This window comes from Sinocyclocheilus anshuiensis, unplaced genomic scaffold (assembly GCF_001515605.1).
Source record: "Sinocyclocheilus anshuiensis isolate Anshui unplaced genomic scaffold, SAMN03320099.WGS_v1.1 scaffold553, whole genome shotgun sequence".
NCBI classification, from domain to species: domain Eukaryota; kingdom Metazoa; phylum Chordata; class Actinopteri; order Cypriniformes; family Cyprinidae; genus Sinocyclocheilus; species Sinocyclocheilus anshuiensis.
The window spans coordinates 2,543,502-2,561,179 of record NW_015539821.1 but is presented as its reverse complement, the minus strand read 5'-3'; the positions used below and the strand labels follow the sequence as shown (position 1 = coordinate 2,561,179).

Below are 17,678 nucleotides of genomic sequence, written 5' to 3'. Positions count from 1 at the left end.
TATGACATGCCCACCGACCGCGTCATCGCCTCTCTCATCTTCATCCTCATTCTCATGTCTGTATGCCCACCCATCCATCAGTTGCTCTTTATCTTCTCTCAATGATAAAAAGAGCATCCATTTGTCTCTTCTATGTGGCCGATAATCTCTCCAAGTGCACACAGCCTCCTTGAGTTCATGGAGCTTCCTATCCAGTTTACCACTTTCGACCCTTTGCTGCGTCCATGGCACTTTACTTGTGCCAAGCGCCTCAGCTCGATCAAAAGCAGACTTGAACTGTGTTACAAGAGCGTCTATGTCTGGCCCTGCATACTTAGACCACAGCATTTCCATGATCTTGCTCTCAGTTTCAAGGAATTTTTGCTCACTGGCATCTCTCCTCGTTACAGCGTCCCGCGACTCACTGTCGGCACCTGTCGGGTCTATCTGGCTCTGTGCGTCAACATACTCATTACTGACATCAAGGAGTTTGTTATAATCGTCCTTCAATTTCGCTAACTCTCCTGACAACTCAACTTCACGTAAACGGCCAGCACTAACTTCAAGGTGGTTTATTCTTGTTGTAAAGATCCATTGCGCGTTTGAGCGTTCCCGCTTTAAACTCTCCAGATCTGCCATTTCGGTCTCTTTTTCCTCTTCCCGGTGATCAGAATCACTAAAATCACTTTTTAGCAAAATGAATCGTTCAGAAGAATCGACTCAACAGATTCAACTCAGCTGTTATGTCTGATAGCTGCATTGTTAGCCCCGCAGCTATTATTATCCACACAGTCTTACTCACGGTTGTAGAAGTTATTTAGCCCTTTAACGGCCCCGTTAGCTCTTGGCTTCGGCTCCTCCGTTGCAGTGGTGTTGTTAACGGCCGCTTCCTTCTCAGAATACGGGTCTCCGATCCTGACGTCGGTCATCAACGATGGCTTCTCCTCCGCTCGGTGTCCGTGAATTCTCGAGCACGGCTCCGACGGCAGTTTTATAACTGTCCAGTTTTTTACTAAGTTACCTGCTATAGGTCAATAAACTCCCCACTGGAAGGGTTTCAGGACAAGCACGGCGGATACAACTCAAGCCACTTTTGAGCTTTTTATTGCGTACACATACACAATAATCATTCACAAGCAAGGTAGCCTGAATGCTACTGCTACGCTAGCCTATCAGCTAGTTATACGTGACGTTTTAGCTCGTCAGTTAACTAATCAGTTAGGATGCTAGGTTATAATCCGGCAAGCGTACCAGTCCTGATCAACAACAGAATGAAAATGAAAAAAGGCGGCGCTTGCGCACTGACTAACTACGCATATACAGATACACAATCTGGTGACTAGGAACGACAATAAGACATATCTGTAACCTAGTAGGATTATAACATATATGAAATATAACATAAATGTGCCTGCATTTAGAATAAGATGGTAAATATACACACCTATTTCTTCAAATACCCCAGAACATAATAACAACATCTATCATTTGTAATATACATACGCAAATAATAGTGACACCTGCTGGAAAGTTCTACATATAGGTAGGGTCATTTTACACTTACAGCATATTTAACACTTCAGGTAAACATGATGAGATTTAGATCTTCCAGGGTTTTAAGCGTGGAATTTTCACATTGGGGGGTTCAGTCCTAAAGCTTGTCTAACCACTTTGAGACAATCTCTAATGTTAAAAGTCATAAACTGAATAAAAACCTCTATAATGAATAATCTGCTTTGTTATTTAAGAGATTATTTCAAAAAACCAGCAGAGGGAACATTATAAACGGCAGAAAAGATCTAGAGGGGAGAAAAATAAGAAAATGAATTATTTGTGTGGGTGTTAGACAGGAAGAACAGAATATTTTCCTTCCAAATTATCATGATTATTAACACACCCAGTAGTAAAAAATAAATAAAAAAAATTTAATGGATATTTCCAGAAAACAGAGCAATTTAGAAAGTTACATCTGAGCAGTGTTTCACATGGAAACCAAAAAAACAATATTCTACCATACAGTATATATATATCCATCCACTCTATAGCCACAGCTATTCATTCTAAAGCATTTATGGGAAGCATGAGTTCAATTACTTTCAATAAAAACAAATAGAGCAGAGCATAATAGATTTTGTTGCTTCATATTTGCTCATAATAATAAAGCTACAGCTGGGAAGCCCAGCATGAGTGACCTTCTGCTGGTGGCATGCAGTCACCCACAGAGTCTTCACACCCACACAAGCATGCATACATTACCCTCTCAATCCTCCCTTTCTTCCACTACACTCATGACCTGATCATTGGCACTGACGTGTTTTACAGTCGTGTTATATCTCTGTGCCGCAGAGACACCTGCTCCATGATGATCTGTGGTTGTAATGGGGGAAACAAGAATTTCACTGGTGCACCGCTTTGATGGATGCAGTGTTGTCATGGCAACGCAATGGTTAAACTGCCAGCAGTACCTCCAACTCTAACAGCACATTTAAGGATTTTTAAGAGACAATTGTCTTTGTGCTCTGGGGGGGGGGTAAAAAGAGAGAGTAAGAACCTGAAAGTGGTATTGTCTAGAAATGACATTAAAAAGGACGATTTTAAAAGAGATGTATGCAAACATCCACATCTACACACACACACACCAATTTAGGGGTTCTGTTTGACTATCATAACTGTCTTTACCCAGAGGCATCAGCTCTCAGTTCCATTATCCCTCTCTAAAGCAGCCAATCCCCACCCAGTTGGTATGGAAACAGATAAGAAATAAGAAAGTAGACTCTCTTTTTTCTTCTCCACATACTATTAACAGATATAAAAGAAATAGTTAAAAAAAATATGAACATTTGTTGTTTTATTACATTTTCATTTTCCTAACAATGAAAGTGAATGGTGACTAGCAACTGTCAATTTCCAGGTCATACACATATGTTCCACAGAAAAAAAAAGAAAGTCATATAGGTTTGGAACAAGGTTGAATGGTAACACTTTACAAGGTTCCATTTGTTATTATTATTTAACGAACTAACCATAAAAAAATCCGAAAGCATTTATTAATCTTAGTTTATATCTTAGTTAATACATATATCTTAGTTAAAACATTATTAAAATAAAAAGTTGTATCTGTTAATGTTACTTAATAGACCTGAGCAAACATGAACCGACAATGAACAATGACAAGTTGTAATTTTATTAACTAAAGTTATCAAAGATTAAATACTGTAACTGCTCATTGTCAGTTAAAGTGTTACTGGTTAAATAAATGACGATAGAATTTGCTTTTGCTTTTTTTTTTATGAAGTATATCTAGACTTGCAGACATTACAGGCAATGAATAAAAGTGACAAATCACACCACAGAGGAGAGCATGAAGGTGAGATATTAGTGTTAGATATTTACAGTATATCAAATATATGTCTTATTCAGACAGGTCTGAACTAATGCACCAGTCCTATTGCATCATGTTTTGGAGTTTTTTTGTACATAATTAAACTAAGTTATAAATTAATAAATTTACTTAATAATAAATTAAGTTATGTTTATTGTCACATTTAGCATTCAGCATACACATAAAAAAGAAGGCAAACCTAGTGTGTTCTATATTTATACATTTAATTTCCAACAGGATACAGACTTCCTTATTGGTTTAAATATTTATACATTTAACCTCTAAATGTGCATAAATATAAGAAAGGGATTTTTCTCAACAAATGTTTGTTTTACATGCAACAGTAGAGAGGTGAATCCAAGGTCTGAATCATTACAAGAGAAAAACACCTGGAGGGATTTTGAATAAAACCAGCAGAGGGAACATTATAAACGGCAGAAAAGATCTAGAGGGGAGAAAAATAAGAAAATGAATTATTTGTGTGGGTGTTAGACAGGAAGAACAGAATATTTTCCTTCCAAATTATCATGATTATTAACACACCCAGTAGTAAAAAATAAATAAAAAAAATTTAATGGATATTTCCAGAAAACAGAGCAATTTAGAAAGTTACATCTGAGCAGTGTTTCACATGGAAACCAAAAAAACAATATTCTACCATACAGTATATATATATCCATCCACTCTATAGCCACAGCTATTCATTCTAAAGCATTTATGGGAAGCATGAGTTCAATTACTTTCAATAAAAACAAATAGAGCAGAGCATAATAGATTTTGTTGCTTCATATTTGCTCATAATAATAAAGCTACAGCTGGGAAGCCCAGCATGAGTGACCTTCTGCTGGTGGCATGCAGTCACCCACAGAGTCTTCACACCCACACAAGCATGCATACATTACCCTCTCAATCCTCCCTTTCTTCCACTACACTCATGACCTGATCATTGGCACTGACGTGTTTTACAGTCGTGTTATATCTCTGTGCCGCAGAGACACCTGCTCCATGATGATCTGTGGTTGTAATGGGGGAAACAAGAATTTCACTGGTGCACCGCTTTGATGGATGCAGTGTTGTCATGGCAACGCAATGGTTAAACTGCCAGCAGTACCTCCAACTCTAACAGCACATTTAAGGATTTTTAAGAGACAATTGTCTTTGTGCTCTGGGGGGGGGGGTAAAAAGAGAGAGTAAGAACCTGAAAGTGGTATTGTCTAGAAATGACATTAAAAAGGACGATTTTAAAAGAGATGTATGCAAACATCCACATCTACACACACACACACCAATTTAGGGGTTCTGTTTGACTATCATAACTGTCTTTACCCAGAGGCATCAGCTCTCAGTTCCATTATCCCTCTCTAAAGCAGCCAATCCCCACCCAGTTGGTATGGAAACAGATAAGAAATAAGAAAGTAGACTCTCTTTTTTCTTCTCCACATACTATTAACAGATATAAAAGAAATAGTTAAAAAAAATATGAACATTTGTTGTTTTATTACATTTTCATTTTCCTAACAATGAAAGTGAATGGTGACTAGCAACTGTCAATTTCCAGGTCATACACATATGTTCCACAGAAAAAAAAAGAAAGTCATATAGGTTTGGAACAAGGTTGAATGGTAACACTTTACAAGGTTCCATTTGTTATTATTATTTAACGAACTAACCATAAAAAAATCCGAAAGCATTTATTAATCTTAGTTTATATCTTAGTTAATACATATATCTTAGTTAAAACATTATTAAAATAAAAAGTTGTATCTGTTAATGTTACTTAATAGACCTGAGCAAACATGAACCGACAATGAACAATGACAAGTTGTAATTTTATTAACTAAAGTTATCAAAGATTAAATACTGTAACTGCTCATTGTCAGTTAAAGTGTTACTGGTTAAATAAATGACGATAGAATTTGCTTTTGCTTTTTTTTTTATGAAGTATATCTAGACTTGCAGACATTACAGGCAATGAATAAAAGTGACAAATCACACCACAGAGGAGAGCATGAAGGTGAGATATTAGTGTTAGATATTTACAGTATATCAAATATATGTCTTATTCAGACAGGTCTGAACTAATGCACCAGTCCTATTGCATCATGTTTTGGAGTTTTTTTGTACATAATTAAACTAAGTTATAAATTAATAAATTTACTTAATAATAAATTAAGTTATGTTTATTGTCACATTTAGCATTCAGCATACACATAAAAAAGAAGGCAAACCTAGTGTGTTCTATATTTATACATTTAATTTCCAACAGGATACAGACTTCCTTATTGGTTTAAATATTTAGAGTTGTATACTAAAATACTCAACTCGCTTCCTCTATCGGTATCCCTCCCCAGAGTTTGGCAGTGGGACAACAGCAGAACGCTTAGCATTGGCTGCCGCAGGCACTCTGGATGCTGTTGTAAGATAGTGTTTGAAGTGGCGCATGCTGTCGAAGATGCAAGCAGCCTTATTGAAGCTTCTGTTAATGGAGGATCTCAGCAACATTGCTAATGTACCAAACATCAATCTTGTTTCACATGAAAGAAGTTTAGAATGAGAATGAAACTGATTTGCTCCACTAAGGCTTTGAAATAACCAGTTAAATATGGTTGAGATATATAGAAAAGATAGACAGACAGACAGACAGAAATAGATAGATAGATAGATAGATAGATAGATAGATAGATAGATAGATACTGCAAATATATTGCAAATGCCTATTCATTTGCATTCATTTTTGCAGCTTATTCAAAATCTCTTTGCATTTACTCACAAGAGCACCACAGAGAGCCTTTGTCTGCTGATCAAAGAAAAATAATAAACCTCACCTTTAAAATAAGCCAAAACATCAAGTTTAAAAAAAATGTATACTAAGTCTTTAATTTGATGCATGTAAAACATGCAAGATTTATAGTTTGGGCATATAAAAAGACCAGAAGTAATGAGTCCTGGCAGACCTTTGATTTATATGTCAATCTGACCTGACACTGATGCAGAGGCTGCTGAAGAAGGAGATATTTGTGCTTTTCCAGCACATATTCTATCCGTCTCTCCATCTCTGGTCCCCTTACGCCTGTGCTGACACCTGTGACCAATAGATAATGGGCAGATACATGAATTCTCTGTGTCAAGAGACAACAAAGGAAAATAGTGAGACACCACCTCTCTTACCATGGAAACATCTCTAAACAATTACTCTCATTAATAGCTCCCTGGTCTCCCCTTTCTGCCTGCCACTAGCAAGATTATCAAGATAATGGGTTTGGCTTTAATAATAAGCATTTAAGACTAATTGTCCAACTAGCTGAAAACGCAAATAAACATTACAGCTTTGGGATGGGCAGCATCTAATGAGATCATTAGAGATGGTGAAAGAAAGCCATTTAAGAAGAAATACCGCCATCTAGTGTAGAAAATAAGTAGTGAACTGTACAAAAATAACATCCTGTGTCCAAGAATTGAGATTTTATAGTTTTCATATCTATCAAGAAAAACAACAAGTTGTGATCAGTATACCGTAGTGCAAAGAGTTCACCTATTATTTGAACATGAAAACGTATTTATTTTCATGGCAAATTTGACAAGGAAACAAATTATAAATCCACAGTGTGTTTGACTTGATCACTTCAATATAATAAATCCAAGCCAAGTACCATTGCTTGTTTTTGTCAATAACATTACGTAACAAACAGACAAGACATCTGGAAGCTTTGTTCACGTCCTACCATTTTAAGCTCCGGATATTCCGCCTTTTTACTCTGACGTAACATGACTGACACAGGCCTCCCCGAATCAGCGCTTCCAATGAACATGATTGACAGCGGTATTGGCCAATGAGCGTTCGAGCTCCGGCAGCTATGGGTCTGTGCCCCGTCTGCTGATTTGCAACCCGCCGAAATAGGATCGGTGAAGAAGGAGACCTTCGATCGGTTCGCCATGGACTGTTCTAGGATCAGTACGGTTTAAATACGACTCTAACCATAGAGCGGTAAGTAAGAATACTGTCACTAACTTGTGTCTGATTCAAGGTTAGCGTTCGTAACCAGAACAGACCGAATGAAACGGAGGTTTGGGTGCTTTTGAGCACATAATTACGGTGGAATATCACCAACATTCAAACATAATGGTGGCTTTGGCCTGTCCTACTATTCATCAAAACAAGTAGATTATCTTTCCTCTCAAAGTCAGCTCAGACTTTTGTACTCGGCTCTTTGTGTATATAACTTCTCTATGTGAAATAAACGAAACGTTATATCACGTACACATTCTTTATCAAACGCAGGTGCTGCAACCCAGTTGTTTTACTGGGTGATTGTAACGCACAGAGTGTGTAAGATACATACAGTCACGCGCTCCAAACTTCAGCCGTCTGTCAAAAACGTCATGTCGGCTCGCGTTCCAACCTGTATCTTTGAACAAAGATGTGCTAATTGCAATAAGGTCATGAGAAATGCTGTTTGTTCTGTCTCCTTTCCTACAGCAATATTTTGTTGTCTTCTTTATTTGGAATAAATAATGGAATGCTAAACAAATTTTGCATAAATAACAAAATTTAAGAAGCATCCTACAAAATACTACATAGGATTTGTCAAGTTTAGCATGTTTGGAAACATAAAAGAACATTTCATAGACCTGTGAATTTTTTGGACTGGAAAAAGAAACAATTTTGCATGTTTTATCATTGTGTTTACTCGAGATTGTTTTTTTTTTTTGTTTGTTTGTTTTTTGGAAGGATTAAAAAAACGTAAACATAAAATTGGTGTGTATGATAGAAATGTGTCTTTTGAAGTGCTGTTTTATTTTCAGAAAACGAAAATAGCATTAGCATATCAATAAATGGGCTTTTAAATAAATTAAATCATAAATCTAGTGTTTTGAAAACACTGAAATTAATTTAACTTTTTTTGTCTGGCAGCTAATGTTGTAAAAATGTGTTCACTCTGGTTCATGTGGCACTGAATAAAAAAAGAAAAATCTTAATTTAGTATAGTCTTAATACTACCAAAAATTCTATAAAATTAGCAACGGGTGAATTTAAAATAAATAAACATAAATAAAGTGATCACATGAAATAATAATTTTAAAAATAAAGTCAAAATGATATCTAAATTGACTATTTACTTTCCTAATACATGTTCCTAAAATGTTAGCATTTTAACTCACCAATTCAAAAATTGCTGTGTGTGTGTACATATATATATATATATATATATATATATATGTGTGTGTGTGTGTGTGCACGCGTTTTTGTGAAGTACACACACACACACACACACACACACACACACACATTATATACATTTGTACTTATAAGAACTTACTTAGAGGTTATCTTAAATATAAAATATAGGAAGATTATGTTTATATATGTATGTATGTGTGTGTGTGTGTGTGTGTGTGTGTGTGTGTGTGCACGCGTTTTTGTGACAAATGAGGACATAAATTTGTATAATGACAAAGGTATGACATAGGTATTACAAGGAGAAGGTGACTTTTCAGGACATTACCCCATGTCCCCACTTTTCAAAACGCTTATAAATCACACAGAATGGAGTGTATTGAAAATCTGAAATAGCACAAAGTTTCCTGTAAGGGGTAGGTTTAGGTGTAGGGTTGGTACAGTTTGTACAGTATAAAAACCATTACGCCTATGGGATGTCCCCACTTTTCACAAAAACAAACCTGTGTGTGTGTGTGTGTGCATGTTTATTTAACTATACTTTTTTTTTTTAAGATACAAATTTGCGTTAAAAAGCTGGTCATCATTGTGCTTGTGAGAAAAAGATGGATCCGTCTGCCGGTATGCACATGTCCGCTGTTCCCCAGAACAGTGATGTCGTCCACGTCTCTGTCGGGAACCCCATTATAACCATGTATCAGCCACAACCACAACCTCCAAACATCGCACAAATCATCGCACAGCACGTGGTACCTCAAGAAGTCTCCTGTCACGCTGTACCGCACATGATCCCATCGCACATCCAGATGCCAACTCACATCCAGACTCAGTCACACATCCAGCCTGCTCCACATCTGCAGACTCTACCGCAAGGTCATGTGGAAGCACAGGCTCATATTCAGACCCAAGACCACTTATCAACACAAGGTCCATCAGAAGGCCAGAGTGCCGCGCCGTCTCAAGATGGTGCAGTGAACTCACTGCAGGTCCCTTTTGCAGAGGTAGCCTCCCTGCTGGACCCTAACATGAAGAGCTCAAAGGCCCGCAAGTACCAGATCCTTTATGAAGAGGTGAAGAGGAGATTGGAACCGCCTGAGAAGATGTCTCTCCGATCTCTGGCTGCTTATACGAGAGTGAGTCGAGGTCCAGCTAGTAAGAAAACACTCTTAGAGTCCCTAAATGTCTTTGGACTGTCACCAAGCACCAATACAGCAGTATCCAGTTCCTTTTCTAAACTAACTGAAGGTACGTCTGGACAATATACTTAAAAAAATGAAAAATCAAACCAGTTTGAACATAAAATGGCCTTTTGCACATAAAATGAAAGTCATCAGTGTGGTTTTGGACCTCACTGACTTTCAATTTATGGGCAAAATCAGTTGAAATATACTTTAAAAGATCTTGTTTTGTAGAAGAAAGTAAGTCTTGAGAGTCAGTAAATGATGACAGAGTTGTCATTTTTGGGTGAACTCTTTAACCACAACCTAAAATCAATTTAGACAAGGTTGAAGCAAATTAATTTTACATAATTACATGAATTTTCATTCTTTTTAGGTGACACAGCTGCCCTTTGCAAAGACATGAAGGATTTTGCACTGCAATATGTTGATTATGAGAATATGGCGAAACAGTTGCTACCTGAAACAAACCAAGTACAGCACTGGTCAAAAATCATTGAAACAAGGTAAAGTATTGGTAGTCCTGTAAAAAGAATGCTAAATGGTTCTGCTGTGATTCAACCAGTAATTTTGGTTGTTTCTTGTTGTTAAACAGGAACTATCTAGAGGAGATGCGGAAGACTTTTAATGACCCTGTGAATACACATTTGTTCTCCAATGTTACACATGGTCTTGGTAATGGCATGATGGATGTGGCTCTCGATATCGTAGATAACGTCATTGACCGACAAATCCGAATCCTCTCAGGGAACACTGACCCCAAACCCGAACCTCCAGTGAGAAGGATAAGGAAACGCAACCGCAAGCCCAAAGCCACCACGGAAGACGGCAAACCTAAAGAAAAGGGCAGAAGGGGACAGAAGAAAGGAAAACAGATGCGGCTGGATTCTGTTGTTCCTGAAGTTCAGCAGTCCACAGAGATGGAGAGCAGCGTGTTAACACTAGTCTCTGTAGGATACGAAACCATTTCCAGTGGACTTAACGCCACCAATGCAGGTCTTGCGTAACATCATGTGCCTGAAAGGTGCTGAGAGACACTGTGAATTCTGAGTGCAAAAAGCTTTTCATAGAAAATTATAGTTTTATAAACATTAGACTTCTCTCCTTCTCTCAAGTTTTTTGTTTTCCTCCCAAACTGGTTGATCAAGAAAATAATGTGGGTCTGAGAAGCTGTTCGACAGAGATGTTTTGATTTATACTTTACCAATCATGTGTCGCTCTCAATCTTTTGTTTTGTCATTTGTGGTAAAGAACAAATGTACACAGACAGCGTATGCTATTAAAGTAGCACACAAGCATTTTTTTTTCAAGCACTATGTTGTATTCTCATGAAATGAATCACAATATCAGTTTCTGTTAGTCTCATTTTAGAATTTTCTCTCTGAAGTGTTATTTGATTCTGTTTTACTTAATCATAGAAACCCCAAGCAATTTAGTTTGAGTAAGAACATATCTTCTCTTGATTTTTCGGACTATTTATTTCCTTTTTCTGTTTGTGTCTGATATGTAGTGTATGTGAATGACTGTAGCCTGTACTCTGTACGTTTTGCAGATTGCTCGTCATATGCTTGTATTAAAAGCATTACCTTTTTTAAGCAGTTTGTATATTTATTACTTTTTTATTGCTAGCAGAGCGTGAAAGGATCCACTCTAATACAAGACTGAAATTTATCAAATGGGTTTATTGCAATAGCTATTGCACATAATTAGGGTTAGGGATTTAAACAAACCCTTAACCCTAAGTATTAACATTTTACGGGTGTTAAAATTTAATGTGCGTTGCTTATCTCACATTATTTGTGCTACGAGCCAGAGATATCTGAAACTGGGTTTTTGTGAAACATCTTGCTATTTTCATTAAACAGCAAAATATGGAAGGAGGGACACAATCCAGAACATCATAGAGACATTTTTGATATGATCCAGTAAGTAACATGTAACAATATGTTTACAACCATTCAGAACAGCTTTGCAGCCACATAGCATCATACTAGCATTGTGGTGGCAACATTTGCACAATTATTTCAGAACATGTAAAACTGTTTAATTTAATAACATGTAGTTACTGTTGTAATTGGTCTGTTTTATACGTCCTCTCATATATCAATAATGGCTAATTGCTTTGTTTTCAATTATGTTCACTTCAACTACTTTGTAATCTTTTGTACTTTCACAAAAGATTTCCCCACAAAGCAGCTTTTCTGAATCCCTCGCGAAAAAGCAGACAAAATCCTCACCATGGAGTCAGATTTGTAGCTGAGCCAATGATATTGTTTGTCTGTTTGTTGTTCCTCTCTCTCTTCTGCCCTCTAGGAGATATTTGATGTGGGCGTTCTGCAGTTCACAGGGTTTCCTACAGGTATCCTGTCCACTGTGAGGCTTTCATCAGACTGAGGATTTGGAGTGCATTAGTGAAGGTCTGAATCAGAGCAGGCGGTGCAGAGCCAGGGATTGAGAGGAAGAAAATAAATGTGATGAGTGTGGGAGGGAGGAGGTTGTTTTAGCAAACATACAGAGCCCAAATAAGAGTGGAAAGAAAACAGGTGGAGGACAAAAAAGGACAATATCCCACAAACATATACTGATACAAAGCAAGAGATGGAGCTGTGTGAGATTTTAGATCAGAAACACGGTTTAGACTGCCGTGGTAATCTGGGACACAAGCAGTGCTGAGAACTAAACAGGTCATCACAACCTCACATAGACATATTGACAAGATGGGGGCCAGTCGTCCACTGCCCAATGCGCCCAAGGGTAAGTAACAACAGGCACAATGCGAAGACTGTCTGAAGGATGTGCATTTTTATGTACATTTTCTTTTCTCAGATTCACTAAGTGCTGCAATAGAGGCCATCAGTGTGAGCACAGAACTCGTCGAGGAGGAACTAAAGCCATATTTGGACACAGCATTGAATGTTGCCATAGAAAGAAGTGAGTATTTCAGGTTTTTGTTATATAATTTAAGATTTAGATTATTTGTTTGGGACGGGAGAAGCCAGATCAAGAATGTACATGTGGTTGTATTGGTGTGTTTAAATATGTCTAAATAAACTTGAGAAAGAAGTGAGTCAATGCAGACATGCTTAGTACTAGTTGAGCGCTTATGTAACAGAAACCAGGCCCTCTGAGCATTATAATATTATAATGTTATGTTATAATATTGTTATAACAATATTATGTTATAATTATAATATAATATTTTGTGACATTTCTTAATAGATTATGCCTGTATAAAGTAAATTGTAACTGTTGTCAATTGGTATGAGCTAGTTAAATGCAGAATATGCCAGCACTTTGAGTGAGTTCTGAAAGCTGCTTAGTACGTATTGCTGTTACACTTTGGCTAGACGTGACTGAGGCTACTATCATAAGTTATGTGTCTCTCTGGAAAATTAGATTTTGCCTGGTCAATTGCAACACTCTAAGGTTGAATATTTTTACATAATGGCCTCCAAACCGTATAATTAGCTGTCGTTCTAAGCAAATGGTTTCTTTCATAGCTATGCTAGTTTTATGTCTCTGATACCACTTTGCATTAACTTTATTCTCACATAGTTAAATAATACAGATTAAATCAATGTTTCATGTGTAAAAAGCAGGATAGTGTACTGTCAGGTTTATTTTGTGATAATGACCAGCTGACTGTGCATTATCCCTTACATAGTGTATCACAAATCACCCAGGCACAGGTGAGAAACCATTATTAATACATCAACAGTGATGGTTGTGAAAAGGATACTCAACTCTTGTGGATTTGAAAACAGAGACGCTGTAATCCGCATTTGTCTCTGTGAGAGCCATTAAGTGACACAAACGATTAGCCAGACTGCTCCTTTGTACACAAGCAACCAGGTAGCCAGCTGTGAGCGACCTCTGTAGTTTGTGGAAACATCATTTGTTAATCTGTGCGTATGTTCACTACGGACAAGAATGGTCTAGCATGATGTACACAATTTATCCAATTTGTTGTACTTTCAGAGGGATGGGTTTTATATACACCAACGTACAAAGGTTTGGGGTCAGTACAATTAAAATTAATACTTTTGTTCACCAAGGACACGTTAAATTGATCAAAAAATACAGTGAAGACATTTATAATTTTACCCCCCCCAAAAAAAAAAAAACGTATTTAAATGCCTCGTTTGTAATGGGTTTTATTGGTTTTGTCTCATCATGCTGGGAGACGGCACCACAGTATGGTAAGGGGCGTAACATTTCCGTCACACGCTTGAGGCATTCGGCCAATCACAATGCACTGGATAGCTGGCCAATCAGAGCACACCTCGCTTTTTTAGAACGATGAGCTTTGTAAAAATCGACGCGTTTCAGAAAGGCGGGGCATAGAGGAGCAACAATAATGTACATTATATGGAAAATAATGTGTTTTTTGAACCTTAAACCGCATAAACACATTGTATTACACCAAATACACAAAATTATGTTTTTTAGCAACGTCATATGACCCCTTTAAATAAATACTGTTCGTTTGAAGTCTTTCTTCATTAATGAATCAATGAATTCCGGAAAACATGTCACAGTTTCCACAAAAATATTAAGCAGCACAATTGTTTTCAACATAATAATAAGAAATTACTTTCTTCTTGACCACTAAATCAGCATATTGGAAAGCTCGTGCCATTACGGAAATTTTAAAATATATTAAAATAGAGAACTGTTATTAATTGTAATCATATTTCACAATATTACTGTTTTACTGTATTTTTGATCATATAAAATGCAGACATTAGACACTTCTTTCAAAAACATTAATACATATTCCTGACCCCAAACTTTGTGTAATGTGTTTTTCCTGCCCTAGAGAAAGGCGCATCAGAGCAGGTGGTAGAAAGCGGGATTCTGCCTGTTCTGGCTCAGATTTTAAGAAGAAAGAGTACGCTCACTACTCACACTGCCAGACTGGTAGCTGAACTGGCCAGAGATGGTAAGAACAAATGTTTTATGTACAAATATAATGCATGTGTTTGTTGGTGTAGCCTTGTGGTTAAAATATGGGCTGAGTTGTAACCGAAAGGTTGAAAAAGACCTTAGCTACAACAACCTCAGGTTGCTGGTGGGATTGTCCCTTTAATAAGCTGTATAAACTGCAAATAATGGGAGCTTTTGGGAGCAAAAATGGGAGTTTGACATCTAACTTAATACTCATAGTCAAAGAGCACTGGCTGACTACTGATTATTCTATAATTCCATCTTTCTTTAGCTCCTGTGAGAGAGCAATGCTTTGAGACAGGCATTGTGTCTGCCCTTGTGACCTTACTGCTAAGCCAAGACCAGGACCTTCTCCTTCACGTTAGCAAGGCCATCGCGAGAATTTGCTATGACAGTAGTGAGTGAACCTGAACTTTTGCCCTATTCTTCTAACCACAGGCCTTAAAAGCGCTACTGATGTGAGAGGCATTAGTCATACTTTAATATGTCATTGTGTAAGACAGATTTTAGTAACATTTGTAGCACCCTATTTGCCATAACAAAGGTTGATCTGAATTGATTTGTATCAGAGGCTATTTTTGGATTATAGCCTCAAACCTGAATCTGAGACAACGAAGTGTAGTTTAAAAAAATGTTTGAAATTTTAAAATAGTTGAAATTTTGAAAACTTTCGAAAATGCACCAGTTTGTCATTGGAAACAATATTGTATTTGAATGCCTTTTATATTGTGATTTCACTGGAACAGGTGACATTCACATGAGAGATAGAAAAGTAGAGTGTGCAAGAGCTGTGTGTGAATAATGCCAGATATAATTTAACTGTAAAACATTTAATGGTAGGATTCGGAGTCAAATAACCTCAAATAGCTCAAAAATGTCAAGAGAGATAAAATAAACATATATTTTTAAAGTCATACGTTACTCACTCTCATGTCGTTTAAAACCTGTGACTTTCTTTTATTCTGTGGAGAACAAAAGAACATATTTTGAGAAATTCCTCAGTGTTTTTTTTTTTTTGTCCATCCAATTGAAGTCAAAGGGGTTCCGATGTTGTTTGGTTCCCAATGTTCTTCAAATTATATTATTTTGTGTTTTGCAGAAAAACTAAATGAATCCAGGTTTGGAACCATTTGAGGGATCATGACATTTTCATTTCTGGGTGGAGTGTCCCTCTGATAACTTCATAGCAGATTTTCAGGAAAAATAGGGTGCTAAGTAGAGTCTAGCAGTCTTGATGCTGACTCTTGAGTTTGGAATGTAAGAGTGATGATTTTCTTGCCAGACTTGCAGCAGGAGCGATTCCTGAGGCTTGGAGCTGTCCCACGACTGGTGTCGGTTCTTCTCCAGTACAGTGAAAACGAGACACTGTTGAGCTCTTGCCTTCTGGCCATCTGTAACCTGGCCGACATGGGTGAAGAAGACGGCTCCATGCTCTCCTGGGAAGAAGGGGCGTATTTCGGCGAGGGGGAGCGGGTTTTCCGTGGCACCTCACGGTACTCTTTCGGCTTCTCTTCAGCTGTGATGGAGGTCAGGCTGAAACAGTGGACTAACGGCCAGTACTCTGTGGCAGTAGAAGTGCTTCAAAGGTGCTCCACAATGCTGTGGGGCGTGAAAAACGGCCACCAGACTGGACACCGCTTACCGAACTTTGCCCACCTAGGCAGCTGCCCTAAATTGTATAAAGTTATCAAATGCTCAGTGAAGAACATCCCGAGAAACAGGAATCTGAGGGCAGCAGTGCTTCATACCCTTTTGTGAGGCTTCATCATAGTGCTTTTGGATTCACAATATTAATGAACATCTGAGGTGGCCTAAACTGGTGATCTGGTGTGAACCATGTCCCAACATTTAAGGAGCTCATTTCAGCCATTCGTTAAAAAGAATGGATCTGAAGGCACAAACATAGAATATAATTGCTCTCATTTCCCTATTGCTCAGACGTCACGTCTGAATGCATTCCACCTGAACCCGAGGGTCCCAAACAAGAGCCAAAATCACAAGCCAGGTCACAAGACATGTTGTGTCCAGGCAGTTTAAGTCCTGTAGATCTACGCTGACTGTACATAGAAGATGAGAACAGGTGGACGCCGAGCTGCAATCTGCTAGCCTTTCTGAACTCTGTGATTAGTCCATAAGAGGCCTTACAGTAGTGGATTATCCAGACCCAGCGCTCGGGGTCAGAGCAGCTACACGCACCCAGGTCACAATATGCAACCGTGTTGCAAAATGCACCAAGGGAAATAGATTAACAGATGAAAATTGTGACTTATGTTTACAGTCTTTGGGTCCAAACACAGTCCAGGTTAAAGCAGACTTACCTAATGTACCAAATTTGAGCAGTGTAAATTTTATTATGGATTGAGAACTGCAAAAATAACCATGTACAAAACCTCTGTCAAAGTGACCTGAACCCATATTACATTTACATTTACATTTACATTTAGTCATTTAGCAGACGCTTTTATCCAAAGCGACTTACAATTGCATGCATGTAGGCTTAGTAGGGGTAGGGGGATTTCACACTGTGTGCAGGGTTCCCTCAGGCTGACTAGATTTTGCTATTGTGTAGTTTGCTACACTACCATTCAAAAGTATGGGGTTGTTAAGATTTTTATTGTTTTTTAATTTTCTCACCAAGGCTTCATATATTTGATCAAAAATATCGTAAAAACAGTCATATTATGAAATTTTATTACAATTTCAAATAACGGTTTATTTAGTAATAATGTAGTATTTTCAAAAGTAATTTATTCCGTTAATAGCAAAGCTGAATTTTCAGCAACCACTACTCCAGTCTTCAGTGTCACATGATCCTTCAGAAATCATTCTAATACGCTGATTTGGTGCTCAAGAAACATTTCTCATTATTATCAACATTTAAAACAGTTGTGCTGGTTAATGTTGTATAAAATGTTTTTTTTTTCAAGATTGTTTGATAAAGTTTAAAAGAACAGCAATTATTTGAATTTAAATGTTTTTGTAACAGTATAAATATGTTTACTGTCTCTTTTCATCA

At 37.5% G+C, this 17,678-nt stretch overlaps 3 protein-coding genes across 5 annotated transcripts in view; 2 read left to right on the top strand and 1 right to left on the bottom strand.

The window, feature by feature from the left end:
- Nucleotides 1-6,419, bottom strand: part of LOC107684096 (neurotrypsin-like) — a 36,778-nt gene extending 30,359 nt beyond the window's left edge. Inside the window, exon 1 of the mRNA XM_016480276.1 lies at nt 6,340-6,419. The gene's annotated coding sequence lies outside the window, so the exon portion shown is untranslated. The remainder of the gene's footprint in view (nt 1-6,339) is intronic.
- An 817-nt stretch (nt 6,420-7,236) lies between these two features.
- On the top strand, nt 7,237-11,257 carry LOC107684095 (uncharacterized). The gene is made up of 4 exons (XM_016480275.1): nt 7,237-7,346; nt 9,093-9,782; nt 10,092-10,221; nt 10,311-11,257. Exons 2-4 carry the CDS (start codon nt 9,143-9,145, stop codon nt 10,720-10,722), a joined length of 1,182 nt encoding a protein of 393 aa, XP_016335761.1. The 5' UTR covers nt 7,237-7,346; nt 9,093-9,142; the 3' UTR covers nt 10,723-11,257.
- A 783-nt stretch (nt 11,258-12,040) lies between these two features.
- On the top strand, nt 12,041-17,078 carry LOC107684092 (uncharacterized). Of its 3 annotated transcripts, none has more exons than XM_016480271.1 (5): nt 12,047-12,646; nt 13,694-13,733; nt 14,537-14,657; nt 14,934-15,059; nt 15,945-17,078. In XM_016480271.1, the coding sequence occupies exons 1-5, from the start codon at nt 12,489-12,491 to the stop codon at nt 16,418-16,420; spliced, it is 921 nt and encodes a 306-aa protein (XP_016335757.1). In that variant the 5' UTR covers nt 12,047-12,488; the 3' UTR covers nt 16,421-17,078. The 3 variants fall into 3 exon arrangements, with proteins under 3 accessions (XP_016335759.1, XP_016335757.1, XP_016335758.1); XM_016480272.1 differs by lacking the exon at nt 13,694-13,733 and having other exon boundaries at nt 12,056-12,469; nt 12,542-12,646; nt 14,535-14,657; XM_016480273.1 differs by lacking the exon at nt 14,934-15,059 and having other exon boundaries at nt 12,041-12,646.
- Nucleotides 17,079-17,678: the final 600 nt, after the last annotated feature.

Excerpts from the sequence above, each read along its gene's own strand:
- LOC107684095 (XM_016480275.1), top strand. The coding sequence starts at position 9,143 with ATGGATCCGTCTGCCGGTATGCACATGTCCGCTGTTCCCCAGAACAGT. Across the intron at positions 9,783-10,091 it reads CTTTTCTAAACTAACTGAAG|GTGACACAGCTGCCCTTTGC; the intron begins GTACGTCTGGAC and ends CATTCTTTTTAG. Across the intron at positions 10,222-10,310 it reads TCAAAAATCATTGAAACAAG|GAACTATCTAGAGGAGATGC; the intron begins GTAAAGTATTGG and ends GTTGTTAAACAG.
- LOC107684092 (XM_016480271.1), top strand. The coding sequence starts at position 12,489 with ATGCGAAGACTGTCTGAAGGATGTGCATTTTTATGTACATTTTCTTTT. Across the intron at positions 13,734-14,536 it reads CCAACGTACAAAGGTTTGGG|AAAGGCGCATCAGAGCAGGT; the intron begins GTCAGTACAATT and ends CCTGCCCTAGAG. Across the intron at positions 14,658-14,933 it reads AGCTGAACTGGCCAGAGATG|CTCCTGTGAGAGAGCAATGC; the intron begins GTAAGAACAAAT and ends ATCTTTCTTTAG.